The sequence below is a fragment of the Chiloscyllium plagiosum genome, unplaced genomic scaffold (genome assembly GCF_037043375.1).
Source record: "Chiloscyllium plagiosum isolate Xiang-an unplaced genomic scaffold, Cpla_swu_hap1 HiC_scaffold_24, whole genome shotgun sequence".
Taxonomy (NCBI): Eukaryota; Metazoa; Chordata; class Chondrichthyes; order Orectolobiformes; family Hemiscylliidae; genus Chiloscyllium; species Chiloscyllium plagiosum.
In genome coordinates this window covers 30295795-30315197 of record NW_028270162.1, presented here as the reverse complement: position 1 = coordinate 30315197, position 19403 = coordinate 30295795, and the positions used below count along the sequence as shown (strand labels likewise).

The window sequence follows — 19403 nt, the reverse complement described above, 5'->3', positions numbered from 1 at the left end:
CGGAAGAAATGAACTTAGAGAAAACTAATTAAATCTGCCATGTTCCCATCCCTGATAGGGCAGGGAATAAAAATAATGAAGTAGTTTTCTTCTAATACTAAATAACAGAACTCTAAACAAGTGTGCATCTATCCAGATATATTTATGAAACCTCCCTTTAAAATGACAAAACTATAACCAACATAACATTGCTTTAATGAATAAATATGGAGATATAATAGTTATGGTACTGTACTCAAAGCATAAAATTCAATAAATCTGATAACTGGGTTGTGAATAAAAACAGAAAACAACAAAGAATGCAGTCAAATCGCTCTAAAAAACAAACAGTTCTTTAATGTGCTTCAAGGAAACAAGACCGTCACTCCTACTAGGATGGGCTGTGTACAGTTTAACTCAATTCCATTTGAACAGGCAGTCTATGACCATATAACTAGGAATGTGGATAAATTCAGGTTTACCTACAATTAAAACAAGTTTAAAAGCTGTGCTGCAGAACAGTCTGGGAGTTCCTCAAAAAAAAACTTAGCAATGAGGAAAGAAATCACTGCAGTGCACCCAAACATTTACAAAGAAGCACTTCTCACTGCTGTAGTCAGGGTTTATCATATTGGAAGCCAACAAGAAAGATTTATTGTTTTTCAAATCAATGGTATTTATAATATTCCATAAAAATAGGCCATATGTAGTCTACCAAATATTGGGATAGTTAAGAATTCTCAGAATCCTGCATGTCAGCAATATGAATCACATCTTCAAAATGTGTGAATCAAATAGATTTATGGTTTGAGAACAGTGACATTAAATTTTCAGAGAGTATCCCCAAAATAAACTTAGTACTGTACCCCAAAGCTATTAGCTCAATTAATCAAACTTAGTTCTCAAAACAGTAATTAAGGTCTAATTTGATCAAGAAAATAATTTGGTTCATCTCTTTATTTGCCTTAACAGTTTTACTTTTGTGATTATGAATAACATGAAGGCCTTCCAAGTATCTTTGGTGAATCTCTCGTTGCACTCGTATTAGACAGGAGCTTGAGCGGCCAGTGAGTTGGTTAAAGCAATGAGGAGCTCAGCCAATTAGATCAACAAGATACCAGGTTGGATTCCTGCCGTATAATGATTTACCTTACGGAGAAATTGTAGGGGCATTACTACTGGCCTCATCACTCTAACTACTTATGCATAGAGCATCTTTACCAAACAAAGATTTTCAAAACAAAATCTGACAGCAAGGCACATACAAAATAATTAGGATAAATGATTAAATGTTTAGTCAAACAGGCAGATTTTAAGTACTAATTTCAAATACAGAAAGGGGTACAATGATTTAGGGAGGGCATTCCAGAGTTTAGGACCTAGATAATTAACTGCACAACTGCAAATGGTGAAGCAATGAAAGAGGTTAGAGAAGAACAGAGATCTCAGAGGATTGCAGGACTTGATGAGGTTATGGAAATAAGGGAAAAAAAGAGACTATGAAAGAATTTGAAAACAAGAATGAAAATCTTAAAAAAAAAACACAGCTGGTACAGGAGCCAATGCAAGTCAGTGAGCAAAGGGGCGATGGGTGAATACAAAAGAGCGAGTTTGGATAGGTACAAGAGTTCTGAATGCAGCATTTGTCAGAAAGCAATTGGCTGCAATTTATGAAAAGGTGTTTATACTGTTAGACTTATAACAAGTTGGGTAAAAATTTAACATTTAATAGGCAAACCAGGACAGAACTTATACAGTTAATGCTAGAGCCATAGGGAATGTTGCCAAACAAGAGACCTAGGGATGCAGATGCAGGTAGATAGGGTGGTGAAGGTGACCTTAGCCATGCTCGCCTTCATCGGTCAGAACATTAAGTAGATGAGTTGGCATATCATGTTACAGCTGTATATGACTGGTGAGGCTACTTTTAGAATACCACATACAATTCCAATTGCCCTTTTATAGGAAGGATGCTGTTAAACTTGACAGTATGCAGAAAAGATTTAAAGGATGTTGCCAAGACTGGAGGGTTTCAGTTATAGGGAGAGGCTGAATGGGCTGGGGTTTTTTTTCTTTGGAGCGTCAGAGGCTGAGAAGTGATCTTATAGAGGTTTATAAAATCACGAGTGGCATGGATAGGGTGAATACCCGAAAGTCTTTTTCCTAGGATGGCCGGGGGGTTGATGAGGAACGTTCCCGGTTTAGACTCTCAGATGCATAAAAACTCCATATTTGCAGACTTTGAATGGATTCATTGCCTCCACAATCCAAAGAAACTGTCAGATGTCAGTTATATCCACCCCATGAACAATTGAGACAGGAGTGTAATTTCTTTGAACTTGAATCTCTAAGAAATACTATTGGAAAAGAGGCTGAACTTTATTTTGCTGTTAAGATCATTCAAATTATCTTTTCTATTTTAGGTAGCTTGTGTTTTTAAAAATGCTTAATTAATTTCCATTATGTTGCTAAAGAAACTACAACCTCTTGTGAATTAATCTCAATGACGAACCCTAACTATCCCCAGCCTTTAACCATGTAAAATAAATCTGGCTTGATAGATCATTTCATTCTCGGATTTGAATTACCCAGTAGTATCATCAGCTGTGATCATAATATCATATCACCAAAGCCGCATGTGGATGAGAAAAAGAGAAGGGTGCAAAAATGCACATTCTTGGAGGAACCCCAGTATACTTCTGAATTGTGCAAACTGTTGTGTGATAGAGGGATTACTAAGCAGGAAAGAATGGTGAAGAGATTCAGGATTCCTGCTCCTGGTCACTGCCCAAACATTTGCTGGAAATCCATCAACACAGGAGCTCGGTGAGGAGATGGGTTCAACTAAGATGCAACCTAAAACAGGCATGTTGACAATTATGATCTACACTGACAAGAACAAAAGAAATTTCAAATACTGCTATCCAGGAAGCTGAACACCCCAAGCAAACAATTAATAGGTTTGAAGTGTAAAAGAGTTGAAATAGGTATTTAGGAAGATGCTTTAAAGCCGGACTTCTAAAAGACATTTTGGAATGTAGCAGAGAATAGGGATCCGGGGACATTTTTAAATTGGCAAACTAGTGAAATGCCATAAAAGTAAGTGCTGGGACCTCAGCTATTTACAAACTACTTTAATGACTTAGACAAAGGGACCCAGTACAATATTTAAATTTGCTGATGATACAAGACTAGGTGGTAATGCAAGCTATGAGGACAGAAGAGGTTGCAAGAAGATACATGAATGACAAATAAGCTGGCAGACAGAATAAAGTAAGAAGTGTATAATTATTCATTTTCAGTGTAAAGCAAAGCATATTTCATTTCTAAAAAAAAAACTTAAGTTTTTTAAATATGTTCAGAGAAATTTAGATATACACCTAAAAGGAACAAAGGCTGAGGCACTTGGGGCTGTTTTCATTGGAGAAAAGAAGAAGATTTAGGGGTGACTTGATAGAGGTGTACAAGATGATTAGGGGTTTAGATAGGGTTGACCATGAGAACCTTTTTCCACGCATGGAGTCAGCTATTACGAGGGGGCATAGCTTTAAATTAAGGGGTGGTAGGTATAGGACAGATGTTAGGGGTAGATTCTTTACTCAGCGAGTCGTGAGTTCATGGAATGCCCTGCCAGTAGCAGTGGTGGACTCTCCCTCTTTATGGGCATTTAAACGGGCATTGGATAGGCATATGGAGGATAGTGGGCTAGGATCGGCGCAACATCGAGGGCCAAAGGGCCTGTACTACGCTGTATGTTTCTATGTTCTATGTATGCAGTTTTTGAGCAAAGTGCAATGTAACTCTGCAAGTACAAATTCACCCCACAAAATGTGTGTGTGCATGTGGGTCTTTTTCTGTCTGGGGGTGTGTGTGTGTGTGTGTGTCTGGGATGGGGGTTGTGAGTGTGAGAAAGTGTGTGTAGTGAGTGCAGAGTGTCTTAAGTCTGTGAGGGGGTGCATGTGAGAGTGTGGGAGTGTGTGTGTGTAGATGGGTGTCCGAGCGTGCGTCTCTGCGTCTAGTGCAATGATGATCACCTATAATGTGACATGAACCCAAGGTCCAGGTTGAGGCCCTCCCTATGGGTACCAAACTTAGCGATCAGCCTCTGCTCGGCCACTTTCCTCTGCTGCCTGTCCCGAAGTCCACCTTGGAGGATGGTCAACCGAAGGTCCGAGGCTGAATGTCCTAGACCACTGAAGTGTTCCCCAACTGGGAGGGTACCCTCCTGTCTGTTGATTGTTGTGCGGTGCCCATTCATCTGTTGTGGTAGCCTTTGCTCAGTTTCCCCAATGTACCATGCCTCCGGGAATCCTTGTCAGCAACGTCTAAGATAGACAAGTTGGCTGAGTCACATGAATACCTGCCATGTACAAGGTGGGAGGTGTTCCCACGCGTAATAGTGGTATCTATGTCCACAATCTGACACGTCTTGCAGTGTCCACCGTGACAGGGTTGTATGGAGTTGTCCTGAGAGCCGGGCAGTTTGCTACAAACAATGGTCTGTTTGAGGTTTGGCGGTTGTTTAAAGGCAAGTAGTGGAGGTGTGGGGAAGGTCTTGGTGAGGTGCTCATCCTCATTGATAATGTGTTGCAGGTCATGAAGAACATGGCGTAATTTTTCAACCCCTGGGAAGTACTGAACAACGAAGGGTACCCCGTCAGTTGCAGCACGTGCCTGTCTCCTGAGGAGGTCATTACGGTTCCTTGCTGTGGCACATCGGAACTGGCGGTTGATGAGTTGAGCATCGTATCCAGTTCTGGTGAGGGCGTCCTAGAGTACTTCCAGGTTTCCGTCATATTCCTCCTCATCTGAGCAGATCTGGTGTATGCATAGGGCTTGTCCATAGGGAATGGCTGTTTTAATATGTTTTGGGTGGAAGCTGGAGAAGTGCAGCATTGAGAGGTTGTCTGTAGGTTTGCGGTAGAGTGTGGTGCTGAGGTGTCCGTCCTTGATGGAGACACATGTGTTCAAGAATGAGAGACAGTAGAGAGTAGTCCATGGTAAGTTTGATAGTGGGATGAAACTTGTTGAGGTCACTGTGTAGTTTTATCAGTGATTCCTCGCCATGGGTCCAGAGGAAGAAAATGTCGTCAATGTACCTGGTGTACAATGTTGGTTGGAGATCCTGCTTAGAGAAGAAATCTTGTTCGAACCTGTGCATAAAAATGTCGGCATACTGGGGTGCAAATTTGGTCCCCATGGCTGTTCCGTGTGTCTGGATGAAGAATTGGTTGTCAAAGGTGAAGACGTTATATGATCGAGGATAAAGCGAATGAGTTGTAGGATGGTGTTTGGAGACTGGCAGTTGTTGGTGTTGAGTACTGAGGCTGTTGCCACAATGTCACCCTTATGGGGGATGCTGGTGTAGAGTGCGGAAATGTCCATTGTGACGAGGAATGTTCCCGGTTCGACTGGTCCGTGGGTTTCTGTAAGAAATCCGTAGTGTCACAACAGAAGCTGGAGATCCCCTGTACAATAGGTTTCAAGATGCCTTCCACATAGCCAGAGAGATTCTCACATAGAGTCCCACTGCCCGACACGATGGGACATCCTGATGTGTTGGCTTTGTGTACCTTTGGAAGGCAGTAGAAGTGGCCTACATGAGAAGTACGTGGGATGAGGGCACGTAGGGAACTCTGAAGGACTGGATCCAAAGTTCTGATCAGTGTGTTTAATTCTCGGGTGTGTTCTTTGGTCGGATCAGCTGGTAGTTGCCTGTAGTGTTCCTGGTTGCTCAGTTGTCAGTACACTTCCTTGCAGTAATTTGTTCTATTCTGAATGACAATGGCTCCTCCTTTATCTGCTGGTTTGATGACAATGTTGTCATTGGTTTTGAGAGCCTGGATGGCATTGCGTTGTGAACGGGTGATGTTTTGCTCTACCTTGTGGGTACGGCTGATGAATCTGGCATTTATATATTTCCTGACAGTTTGAGCATACATGTCAAGCCCAGGGCAGCGGCCCTCCGGTGGGGTCCATGTTTAAGTACTGAAATTTCTTCCAGGATGTTAGTATTTTCAAATCAGATTCTATCATCCTACTGGTTTTAAAAGTACTTTCATTCACTCACACCATGAGCTAGCCCTGATAAAAGTCAACAAGTTGCTACCAGTGTTCTTAAATCAGGATGTAAAAGGCATTCTACTGGCCTATAGATCACCATCTAATTTCCCTTTGTTCCTTTTAAAGAGGTGCCAATCTCTGACACTGTTCTCCCTGAAGCAGTTTAGTGAAACTGGAAGCTCACCGCAGACTTATGGGCAACCACTCATACAAGCAAAAACTGCATTTAAACATCATCGTTCATGACCAGCATCTCAAAGTAACAGCCTGCTGCACAATGTGGCCTCCATGTCAATTTTATTAGCGTTCAAAAAAATACTGCCCAGTACAAAAAAGCAATTTGTTGCATTGATCCACAGCAACTGTTAGCTTCAAACAAGCAAACCTATGCTATATCTAGTACACACATGCTATTTTGGTGACAGTAATTGTCAATGCTTTAAGCATTTAAAACACAATTACGGATTTGAGATTTATGGAAATTTGTTTGACATTTATAGTTCTGTTTTATTTAGTTATTCAGACACATCAAATCTCAACGTAGTGGATGCTGATGCTTGGATATTCAGACCCACAGTATAGTTGTATAAACCACAACTTTTTTTTCTATTCCTTTTGCTTCTGAAGCCTGTGCATTCTTTCCCAGGTGCAATATTAGCCAGATCTGCTTTTCTGGTGGCCATTGATAGAGTGTTATCATGAAGAAGGTGCATTCAAGCAAAACCATTTCATGTGCATTCAGACAGAACCAGTTCGTGTGATGAGAGTCTCTAATAAGTGCATGCAGCACAACATTCTTTCATCACTTGACTGAACTCATTTCTGTAGCTGTCCAGTCCTTCCCGTTGCCAAACTCATTCCTCTAAATCCCTATTATTGGCAGTGTCTTTCCCTAGATTCTCCTTCCTGAACTTCTTTTGTCCTTAAGATTCACCTCTTGCTTCTACATTCCCATAAAGTTGCTAACCATTCAAATTGCTCAATGTTTAAATTAACCTCTGTTGCACAAAACTGTCACCCTTCCAACATCCCACAACCAACCTCTCTCTCCTTTCCAAAGTTTAAATTTTTAGCTTAAGTTCTGTCCTCCTCTTTCCCACAACACGATGCTTTAATCTTTCCAATCAGATTTGAGCCCTGCATTACTTCCACCATCATCATACTCCTACCCATCTTCACCCATTATCCATTACAACTGGATTTATCACTTTAAATCCAACTATTCCAAAGTAAACTAAAGCAAAATATCGTGGATACGAGGTTCCTGAAATAAAAACAAAAAACTGCTGAGTTCTCAGCAGGTCAGCAGCGTCTGTGATTAAACGAGAAGATCTGTCACTTCTTCCTTAAATGGAGACCAATTGAAAAACATATGTCCCAATATTGTAGTGACCAAATACCATGGTAAACAATTGCAAAGTCAGGCTCCTTTCTAAGATCTAACTTTCCCAGTGTTACCATCAGCTGGGATCATAGTAACTGCAATCAACATTCAGTATAAAACCAGTGACTGTCAAAAACAAGATATTAACTCTGTTGCTCTATCCACAGATGATGAGATCTGCTGTGTATTTCCAAGATTTTCTGTATTGGTTTCAGACTTCCAGCATTTGTAGTACATTTACTATCAACTCCCTGTAAGGACTCCAATCTATTCTCCCAGTTGATCCAGCTCAGTCACTTCAGCAATCTTTTACACCTGTAGATGCTGATGTGTTCTTTTTTGCTGAGTGATTCCAATACATTGGTTGATCCTATCCATTCCATTTCCTGCACTCAACTCTCACCTATGTCTTCCCCCTACCAGCCTCTATGTTCAATGTTGCTTTCTCTACCGTTTCTATAATCTTCCAAGTGATGCTATCTCCAAACACATCTTCCCTTTCAGCTTCCTGTAATGACCATCCCATTCTCTTTTATATCACTCTAACACTTTCCCCTTCTCATTACACTCTCCAAGCATGCATTGAAGATGCAACACCTGGCTTTTTAGCTCCTCTCTCCATATTGTCCAAAACTCTTAACATTCTACCATGGTGAAAAAGGTATATTACATTTGAAGAAATACTTTTTTTTCCCCCACTCTCAATGAGATCTTCCTTACATTGAGAAGACCAAACAAAGATTGGGTGTTTGCTTTGTGAAACACCACTGTTCAGTCTGGAGTTTCCATTTAATGTCATTTTACCCCTTCAGTTTGCTCTCATGTTAACTTTTCTATCCTCAGCCTTTTGCAGCGTTTCAATAAAGCTAAGCATTAGCTTGAGGAAAAGTACTTATTCCTTCAGTTAAGTATTCCCCAATCACTGGATGCAGAACAGAGTTCAACAATTCAAACTGTAGTATCAACCCCTACTTGTTTCTTTCTTCATTTTGGATTTAGTCTTCTATTTCTTGTGTTTTTGGCTTTCATATCGCAGTTGTTCAAGTGCAAAGTTAAAATAATCCAACTATCACAAGCATAAACTAGTTATGTAAAGTCATACATGTGAATTCTGCGAATTGACTTTTCTAAATAACTGGTAGTGACAGATTTTAAAACATGAACTGCAGAGCACAATGGGATATACAGTTCAATGAAGCTGACAAGGTTATTGCACAAAGTAGGAGCACATGGTATTAGAATTAGCACGGTTAGAAGATTATCTAAATGGCAAAAAGAAAAATCAGTTTGTATAAATGGGTCTATTTTAAATAGGTAGGATGAATGGGGTCTGTGCTTGGCCCTCAACATTTTACAATTTATATCAACAACTTAGATGAGAGGATTGACTACATGATGGCACATTTCCAGATGACAAAGAGAGGAAAGTAAGTTCATTGTGAAGATAACAATAACCAAGAGGTTGATATAGATAGATTTTTGCCCATTCACTCAACCTAACAGCTAATCTATCATGCAAGAAAAAAAGATACTCTTCTTGCTAAAGTTAAGAAAAAAGCAGACTATTATTTAAAAGGGTGAACAACTGCAGAATTCAGAAGCAATGAGGGATCAGGATGAGTCACAAAGTAACTTTGGGGAGGTACAGCAAATAATTAAGGCGGCCAACGAAAATTATCCTTTAATACAAGTGGAATTGAATATAAAAGGATCTTCTGCATTATTTATATAGAGCACTGCTAGGCTACATCTTGAAGACTATGTTCAAACTTGGTCTCCTTATTTAAGGGAGGGTGTAAATGCTTAGCAATGGTTGAGAAGAAATTTCCTCAACTGATATCTGGAATGAGCATGTTGTGTTGCCAGGAAAGATTGGACAGGCTGGAGTTGTTTTCACTCGAGTAGGGGTTGATTTGATTCAAGTTTATAAGATCCTGGATGGTCTCGGCAAGGTGGACATGGAAAATCCAAAATTCGGTAAGGTTCCACACGGTAGATTAATTAGTACAGTTAGATCACATAGGATTCAGGGTGGGCGTGCCAATTGGATTCAAAGTTGGCTTTACAATAGGAGACAGAGGGTGATTATTTTTTCGGACTGGAGGCCTGTGACCAGTGGTGTTCTGCAGGGATCAGTACTAGGTCCACTTTTGTTTGTCATTTATATAAAGGTAGTGTGTGGCACTGGAAAAGCATAGCAGGTCAGTCAGCATCCGAGGAGTAGGAGAATTGACGTTTCGGGCATAAGCCCTTCATCAGGAATAGGCTTCTGGGCTGGGGGGCTGAGAGATAAATGGGACGGGGATGGGGAGGTAGCTTAGAATGAGATAGGTAGATGAAGGTCAGGGAGAAGGTGATAGGTCGATGAAATTTGGGGAGAAGGTGCTAGGTCAGCGAAGAGGGTGGAGCAGATAGATGGGAAAGGCAATGGACAGGTCAGGAGGACGGTGCTGAGTTGGAGGCTTGGGACTGGGATAATGTAGGGGGGAGGGGAATGAGGAATCTGGTGAAATCCATGCTAACCCCATGTGTTTGCAGGGTCCCAAGGGGGAATATGAGGCATTGTTCCTCCAGGCGTCAGGTTTGGCAATGGAGGAGGCCCAGGGCTTGCATGTCCTTGGTGGCGTGGGAGGGGGAGTTGAAGTGTTCAGCCACGGGGCGGTGGGATTGGTTGGTTGGTTGGTGCGGGTGTCCCAGAGGTGTTCTGGAGGTACAGGTAAATTTGTCAGATATGGAGAGATCCTTTGGGGTCTTGGACGGAGGTGTGGTCGCAAGTTTTCCACTTCCTGCGGTGACAGGGAAAAATGCCTGGAGTGGGGTGTGAGCTGGTGAGGAGGGCGCGTAGACCTGACGAGGTAGTTGGAAGAAATGGTCTCTGGAATGCTGATAGGGATGGGAAGGGAAAAATATATCTTGTAGTGGGGTCCGTTTGTAGGTGGCGGAAGTAGCGGAAGGTGTGGGTGGGGTGGAAGGTGAGGACCAAGGGGTTCTGACCTTGTTGCATTGGTAGGGTTGGGGTTTAAGGGTGGAGGTGCAGGAAGTAGAGGAGATGCGCTGGAGGCCATCGTCGACCATGTGGGAAGGGAAATTGCAATCATGGAAAAAGGAGGCCATCTGGGATTTTCTAAGGTGAAATTAGGTCATCCTGGCAACAGATGCGGCAGAGAGGGAGGAATCTGGAATAACGGATGGTGTTTTTACAGGAGATAGGGTGGGAGGAGGTGTAGTCTAGGTAGCTGTAGTAGATGTCCGTGGTTAGTTGGTCACCAGAGAAAGGATTTATATAAAAGGATTTATATAAAGGATTTATACGAGAATATAGGAGAATTAGTAAATTTGCGGATGTCATCAAAATTGTAGTATAGTGGATAGTGAAGAAAGTTATCTAAGATTACGAAGATCGGTTGGGTCAATGGGCTGAGGAGTGGCAGATGGAGTTTAATTTGGATAAATGCAAGGTATTGTATTTAAGTAAATAAACAAAGGCAGGACTTGTACTACTTATGTTAATGGTAGGGTCCTGGGTAGTGTTGTAGAACAGAGAGACCTAGGAATTCGGGTATATAATTCTTTGAAATTTGTGTCTCAGGTCTCCTACCTTCAAGCCAGTTTTGTATCCAATTGGCTAGCTCCCCTATGTTATCTAACCTTACTAACCAGTCTACCATGCGTAGAGTCTTGTCAAATGCTTCAAGATGAGAGGAAACTTGTGCAAATTTGGAACACTGCTTTAGAATATTGGAAGTAGCTGGAAATGTGTTGCTGGAAAAGCGCAGCAGGTCAGGCAGCATCCAGGGAACAGGAGAATCGACGTTTCGGGCATAAGCCCTTCTTCAGGAATGAGGAAAGTTTGTCCAGCAGGCTAAGATAAAAGGTAGGGAGAAGGGACTTGGGGGAGGGGTGTCGGAAATGTGATAGGTGGAAAGAGGTCAAGGTGAGGGTGATAGGTCAGACTGGGGTGGGGGCGGAGAGGTCAGGAAGAAGATTGCAGGTTAGGAAGGCGGTGCTGAATTCAATGGATTTGACTGAGACAGGGTGGGGGGAGGGGAAATGAGGAAACTGGTGAAATCAGAGTTCATCCCTTGTGGTTGGAGGGTTCCTAGGCGGAAGATGAGGCGTTCTTCCTCCAACCGTCGTTTTGTTGTGGTCTGACGATGGAGGAGTCCAAAGACCTGCATATCCTTGGTGGAGTGGGAGGGGGAATTGAAATGTTGAGCCACAGGGTGGTTGGGTTGGTTGGTCCGGGTGTCCCAGAGGTGTTTTCTGAAACGCTCCGCAAGTAGCCGGCCTGTCTCCCCAATATAGAGGAGGCCACATCGGGTGCAGAGGATGCAATAGATGATGTGTGTGGAGGTGCAGGTGAATCTGTGGCGGATATGGAAGTTTCCTTTGGGGCCTTGGAGGGAGGTGAGGGGGGAGGTGTGGGCGCAAGTCTTGCACCTCATGCGGTTGCAGGGGAAGGTGCCGGGAGTGGAGGTTGGGTTGGTGGGGGGTGTGGATCTGACTCCCTCGTCAGATCCACAGCCCCCACCAACCCAACCTCCACTCCCGGCACCTTCCCCTGCAACCGCAGGAGGTGCAAGACTTGCGCCCACACCTCCCCCCTCACCTCCCTCCAAGGCCCCAAAGGAAACTTCCATATCCGCCACAGATTCACCTGCACCTCCACACACATCATCTATTGCATCCTCTGCACCCGATGTGGCCTCCTCTATATTGGGGAGACAGGCCGGCTACTTGCGGAGCGTTTCAGAGAACACCTCTGGGACACCCGGACCAACCAACCCAACCACCCTGTGGCTCAACATTTCAATTCCCCCTCCCACTCCACCACGGATATGCAGGTCTTTGGACTCCTCCATCGTCAGACCACAACAAAACGACGGTTGGAGGAAGAACGCCTCATCTTCCGCCTAGGAACCCTCCAACCACAAGGGATGAGTTCGGATTTCACCAGTTTCCTCATTTCCCCTCCCCCCACCCTGTCTCAGTCAAATCCATCGAATTCAGCACCGCCTTCCTAACCTGCAATCTTCTTCCCGACCTCTCCGCCCCCACCCCAGTCTGACCTATCACCCTCACCTTGACCTCTTTCCACCCATCACATTTCCGACACCCCTCCCCCAAGTCCCTTCTCCCTACCTTTTATCTTAGCCTGCTGGACAAACTTTCCTCATTCCTGAAGAAGGGCTTATGCCCGAAACATCGATTCTCCTGTTCCCTGGATGCTGCCTGACCTGCTGCGCTTTTCCAGCAACACATTTCCAGCTCTGATCTCCAGCATCTGCAGACCTCACTTTCTCCTCAAATATTGGAAGTAGGTTTGTTGAATATTTCTAAGATGGAGGGAGGCAAGGGAACCAAAGGCCACCAAGGACTGATGGGAACAAGGAATTCTGAACTAAAGAAAACAGATCAGCTGTGATATTACTGTTTTTACTCTTAATTCATATGTTCCCAATGCAAAATGGGGAACTAAGAGAGATTTTCTTGCTAATGGCCAACTCAGAAAAGCACTTCCTGATCCCTGGGAGGGATTTACAGCTGTCATTAAACTATGGGGGTGAGCTAAAGCACAGGATGCTTCATACTGAAGCCAAAACTGAAAGCAAAATATGGAAGTATTCTATTCTCTACTACCGATGTTCCATAACTCACATGGACAAACTCTCTACAGACCATATATGGATTTGAAATTGGCTATTGAGTTATTTTAAAAAAATGAAAACTAATAGTTTGAAAAACGCACATGGCAGCAATTTACACATTGACACAGATGTCTTGTATTCCAACACAAAAGCAGAATCCACTAGAATAGAGCACTTAGTCACACTACCATACTGATGGTCAATTTACAAAAATAATTCTGTATAAAAGTTACAAATTCAGATTTTGGAACAGTAATCGTAGAATCCCTACAGTGTGGACCCAGCCCATTTAGCACATCAAGTCCACACCGCTCCTCCGAAGAGCATCCCAAACAGACCCACCCCCCATGCTATCCTTGTAACCGTACATTTCCCATGACTAATTCACCTAACCGGCACATCTTTGGACTGTGGGAGAAACCCATGCAGACACGAGAAGAAAAAGCAAACTCCACACAAATAGTCGCCAGAGGTTGGAATCAAACCCGGACCGCTGATGCTGTGAGGGACCAGGATTACTAGGAGAATGGCACTCAAAGCGATGCCCATTTGGAGAGCTGGCACAGACATAATGGGGTAAATTGCACCTTACGGCATTGTAACAATTCTAGATTAGATTAAATTAAATTCCCTATAGTACGGAAACAGGCCCCTTGGCCCAACAAGTCCACATTCTTATTTTATTACTCATTCATGGATAAGGGTTGGCCCTAATTGCCAAGAGAGCAGTTAAGAGTCAACCACATTTCTGAGAGTCTGGAGTCACATGTGGGCCAGGCCAGGTAAGGACCGCAGTTTCCTTCCCTCAAAGGCATTAGTGAATCAAATGGGATTTCCAACAATGGATCAATTCAAGATTTTTATTGAATTCAAATTCCACCATCTGCTGTGGTGTGTTTCGAACCGAGGTCCCCAAGACATTATCTGGGTCTCTGGATTAATATTCTAGTGGCAATACCACTAGGCTATCAACTTCCTGTGAATTTAATCTCAGTTAGTTTGTTTAGCACACTACATTTTATTCTACCAAAGGCACAGTCTCAAACAACATCAATTACATAACATATTTAGGAATGTTTATATGCCTTACAGAATAGCAAATTTACACTTTCCACTGATGTTCAATTCCAGCTGTCAAACAATAAATGATTTGAGGACCATTCAATTTGCTACCAAAACTGAGAATAAGAAAATCGCTGATTTTGGATTGCGAGATGTCACTTTCCTTTTTAGAACCAGGACAGCAATGATTCTTCATTTTCACTGCTGTGATCCTTGTATTAGGACATTGGTGGGTAGAGATGGTAAAAACCTGGATTTGTGTACAACTTGTGTATAATTTAAAATTATCTAATCAGGGTAGATGTGGGCTGAAATAACTGTTTAATAATAGGGAGTCACCCATTTAAAACAGATGAGGAATTTATTTCTTCCTCTGTGTAATGAGTCTTTGGAACACTCTTCTTGATGAGGGTCTTTCAATATTTTTAAGGCAGAGGGGGCTATGTTCTTGGTAAGCAAGGGGTAAAAGGTTAACAGGGCAGTCAGGAATGTTGATTTGTGGTCACATTCAAATCAGCCAAGATCTTAATAAATAGTGAAGTATATTCAAGGGGCCAGCTTCTGTTCATTGTTTGATGGTTGTACCATTTATCCACTAAAGCAGGCTGATTACACATCTAAGCAAAAGTACTTTCAGAGAAGCAAACGTAGTTAATCAGAAAAGTGACTGCAACATGGCATTTTTAAAATTCTAATCAATGACCTGCTTTCTATGCCTAAATAACTGATTTTGTTTTTAATTTAACACTGAAAAAAGGAGTCCTGGCCATGCCTGAAGGAGTCTAACTGTCAGAAAATATTTCTTTTGCCCTTCACCTCCACTGTGGGCTATGTAATCATGCAGTTACAAATGAGAGAGTAATTCAATAACTTTCCTATAAACCATAAAGAACTTAAAAACCTCTGTAAAAAGGAAAATGGTGTAGATATAAAACATATGAAAATAAACAGAAACTGCTTGAAAATACTCTGGTCTGACAGCTTTCATGGAGAGACAGCAACAGCGAAAGAGGGCAATAAAGTTAACTCAGTATGTTATTCTGTTCTGTACACACTACCTGTGTTTGTGGAGTTGAGGGAGTACTCCCACCAGCTGGTCTCACTTTTGTTGTCTTGCTTAGAGCTTTCTTCTGTTGTAAAGCAATTTTATATTTAGATTCAGCATTACGATATTCCTTGTCATGAAAGAGAGAATCTGCATTGTAGACCAGTAGCTGATACTTCTGTACTGGAGAAAATAATTCTCTGACAACAAAGAACAAACAAAGCATAATTAGTGCACCTGTGAAATTACTGGCAATCCTTATTTCTTGAAAGACCAAAAAAAAAGGATGGTCATCAAAACCACAACTAATCAAATTAGACAAATTTCCCATGGTAATTTTATTTCATCATAAATCGAATGTCAATTTTTCTTTTCAATTCTCTTTACAACTTTTTAAGAATAGCATACACTCCTCGCAAATGATGCCTCAGTTTTTCTTTATTTATTCTCAGGATATGGGTATTTCTCACAAGGCCAATTTGTTTTTTGTCTGTCTCTAATTATCCTTGAGAAGGTGCTGGTGAGCCAAATTTGAGATCTTCTGGAGTCCATATGGACTAAGTGCACCTACATTACACCCTTCCTCATTCCTACTGGTGCACACAGCTGTCCAATACGCAGGCTCCCAGAAAATATTGACATAGCTATTTGTCAATTGACAAATTTTACAAGAATTTTGGGGCAACAGATGGAGTTAACAGTAAACAAGTTACAAGAATAGCAGATCAATATTGTGTGCTTTTCTCACTTCTCTTTCCATATATAGCAAAAATGAGTTGTTCACTCATTTAGTGTACTAGCCTGGAGATTCCTTCTCTATGTAAAGGATGCTTTTCTTCCCCTTCACTGGTACCAACTTTCTCTAATCCTCCTCCTCCTCCTTCTCCACCACCCAGTTCAAAAGCCATGCTCGCTCCCTGATCTTCTGTCAGTTTTAACTAAAGCTTCAACCATGCTGCTCCACTCCAGGAATTGATTCTGCAATGGACAAGAATATCTGATCTAAAACAAGGAATTCCTAGTTACTGCCCAGAACAGTCCACTGTTCAAGAAAACCAGCATCAGGTAAAGAATGTAGGGTTAAATACAATAATTTCAGAAACAAAGCATCAACAGTGACAACAAATTGTGCCACATCACAATAGAAGGAACAATGCAAATGTCTGGGAATGCCAATTTCCTATTGTAACAACCATAGTCAAGTAGTCAGGTTAACATTCAGAACATGAGCAAATTTAAAAAAGAAAGAAGATAATTCTATCAAAAATTGAATTTTCTCTGATAAAAGGCACTTTTTATAGAACATCTCATCACATCTGTCAGAAATTCTTAAAGTTTTTTCTTTGTTCATTCATGGGATGTGGGCACCACTGGCTAGACAAACATTTGTTGCCCATTCCTAGCTGCCCAGAGGGCAGTTAAAAGTCAATCACATTGCTATTGTATATAGGCTAGATCAGGGGAGGATGACAGTTTCCCTCCTGAAAGGGCATTTGTGAACTAGTTGAGTTTTCCTAATAATTGCCAGTGGTTTCATGATCTCCATTAGACTATTAATTCCAGATTTTTATTGAATTAAAATTCCACCATCTGTCATGGCATGATTTGAACCCATATCCCCAGAATGTTCCCAGAGTTCCTGCATTAATAGTCCCTTGATAATGCCACTAGACCAATGCTTCCCTCAAAGTTCTTCATATACAATGACAAACATTTGCATTTCTCTCTTTTCTTTCCAGAGGTTTATCATCAGTTTGTTTCAAGATACCATCATAGAGTCATACAGCATAGAAACGGACCCTTCGATCCAACGAGTCCATGCCAACCATAATCCCAAACTAAACTAGTCCCATCCATCTGTGCCTCGCCCATATCCCTCCAAACCTTTCCTATTCATGTTCTTATCCAAATGTCTTTTAAACAATGTAATTGTGCCACACCCACCACTTCCTCAGGAAGTTCATTCCGCATGCAAACTACCTTCTGTGAAAACAATTTGTCTCTCATGACTTTTTAAAATCTCTCTCCTCTTACTGTAAAAATGTTCTCTAGTCTTGAAATCCATCATCCTAGGGAAAATTCACCTATCATTAACCCTACCTATCCAACCTTTCTTTATAACTCAAACCATCCACACGCAGCATTATTTTCTGAGCCCTCTCCAATTTAATAATATCCTTCCTAAAACTGGGCCACCAGAACTGCACACAGTACTCAAGAGGCTTCACCAGTGTCCTCGACATGACATGACTTCAATTCCTATACTTAAAATGGCTGAGCAATGAAGGCAAGTGTGCCAAACACCTTTTTAGCCACCCTATCTATATGTCATGCAAACTTTAAAAAGAGTTATGTACCTGAACCCCTAGGTCCCTCTACTCAATAGAGATAAGGTTACATCTTCTCACACACAATTAAATACAATGATATGTTACATCAAAACTCAGGGAAATGTAGTATGCAAGTTGCAGAATCAAAATCCTAGAAACAATGAGATAAACTTTTTTTTTTAAAAAACACTGCTAGTTGAGGAAGGTACATTAGCCAAGCACCAGAATTCCTCCAGTTCTCTGAACAAGTTAATAGAACTTTTAACATTGAAATGGCAGGCAGGACCCTAGATTTAACATTTTATCCAAGGCCATTTTTCCAAAAACAAACCAGACGATCCCAAGAATACAGTCATACAATCATAGAGATGTACAGTACAGAAACAGAACCTTCAGTCCAACTTGTCCATGCCGATTACATATCTCAACCAGTCCCATTTGCCAGCACTTGGCCCATATCCCACTAAATCTTTCCTATTCATATACCCATCTAGATGCCTTTTAAATGTTATAACCGTTCCAGCCTCCAACACTACCTCTGGCATCACCTTCTGCATGAAAAAAGTTGTCCCTTAGGTCCCTTCAGGCAGCTCATTCCATACACATACTACCCTCAATAGATCAACAAATTATAACAAAAAAAATTCTTAGCACAGAAAACAGTCCATCATGCTTTACATGGTTTGCAGAGAAAACAGAAAAATCAAGTTATGGTGAGAATTGCAAAGATTACTGAAAGCTTAGCAATAATGGCTTTGCCCAAAAAAAAGGTTGAAAGGTCTGCTACAAGAGGTGAGGAAAAACAAGGGTTGCAGGTACAAAAAGCCAATCAAAGATGTAGAGATAGGGAGGGATTCAAAGAGGCAAGACTGAATTCAAACTTCCTAACTGAATATAATGTTTTGGGGGCACAAAACCAACATTTACAGATTTGGTTACATTCTCTAGTCTTTAGAAATTAATCACTCTCAAAAATATATTTAAACTTTCAAATTAATTGATCTAGCATCCTTTGTCATTTGTAGAAGTGTTCCAAATGACTATGATGTTTTATAAGAAAAACTGTTTCCTAATATCACCCTATCTTGAAAAGCACCCTAACCTTTAAATTCCAATGTTTACTTTTAAAAGAAAAAAAATCCCTCCTTGTTTTTCTTTCTTGCAATAGAGGTATCGTTCAAATAAATCTATATTGCACGCATTCCAAGGTCTACATATTCTTCCTAAGGGATTCTGCACAGAACTGTTTTACTTCAGGTAATAGTCTAAGCAGGGCCTTAGTTAATGAAGCATGACTTCTCCCACCTAGTATTTTATTTCTATATTTATAAAGACTAACACTCCCATCTGATTGATTTAAGCTGTGAAGACGTAGATCATTCTAATAAGGAGGCGACAATACTGCACTGGCTCGAATACGTAAAGATAATGCAATCAAAGACTTAGACCGTCACACTCCAATTCACAATTCAGTACCTGTAAGCTAAGAAGGCTTCTTCATCTCCCACTTTGAGACTAGAACAAAATCATTTTAATTCTGAAACTTTTAATAGGTTTGGGGAGTTTATCGGAGAGGTGGGAGTAAAACTGCATTTTAAAACCAAACCATGTCAAAGGGAGGAGGCTCGGATACACAGAATCAAATGAGAGAGAACTCGCGAGCAGCAACCAACCACTTACGGATTATTGTCGCTCATAGTCAGTAACAGGCTACTGAGTAATCTCACGTTGGAGTAAAGGCCAGCGGCCACCATATCCCGAACGTGGTCAATAACGTTCATCTTCTTGTGTCCGATCAGATCTCTGAGTGAACGCGACACTAAAGCAGTGGCGTTAACAGCATCAAAAATGGCGCTGCGGACCTCCCTCCAGCTGGAGCTCCTCACTTAACG

General features: G+C 41.5%; 1 protein-coding gene across 3 annotated transcripts in view; it reads right to left on the bottom strand.

The window, feature by feature from the left end:
* anapc7 (anaphase promoting complex subunit 7) overlaps positions 1-19363 on the bottom strand; it is a 49470-nt gene extending 30107 nt beyond the window's left edge. Inside the window, exons 1-2 of one of the 3 annotated variants that reach the window (XR_015761261.1) lie at positions 19192-19363; positions 15195-15381 (exon numbers count right to left, since the gene is read on the bottom strand). Coding sequence is in view for 2 of the 3 variants with exons in the window: in XM_043715695.2 (XP_043571630.2) it covers positions 15195-15381; positions 19192-19292 (288 nt within the window). In the remaining variant the exon portion in view is untranslated. The remainder of the gene's footprint in view (positions 1-15194; positions 15382-19191) is intronic. The other 2 variants (XM_043715695.2, XM_043715696.2) reach the window with 2 other exon arrangements.
* Positions 19364-19403: the final 40 nt, after the last annotated feature.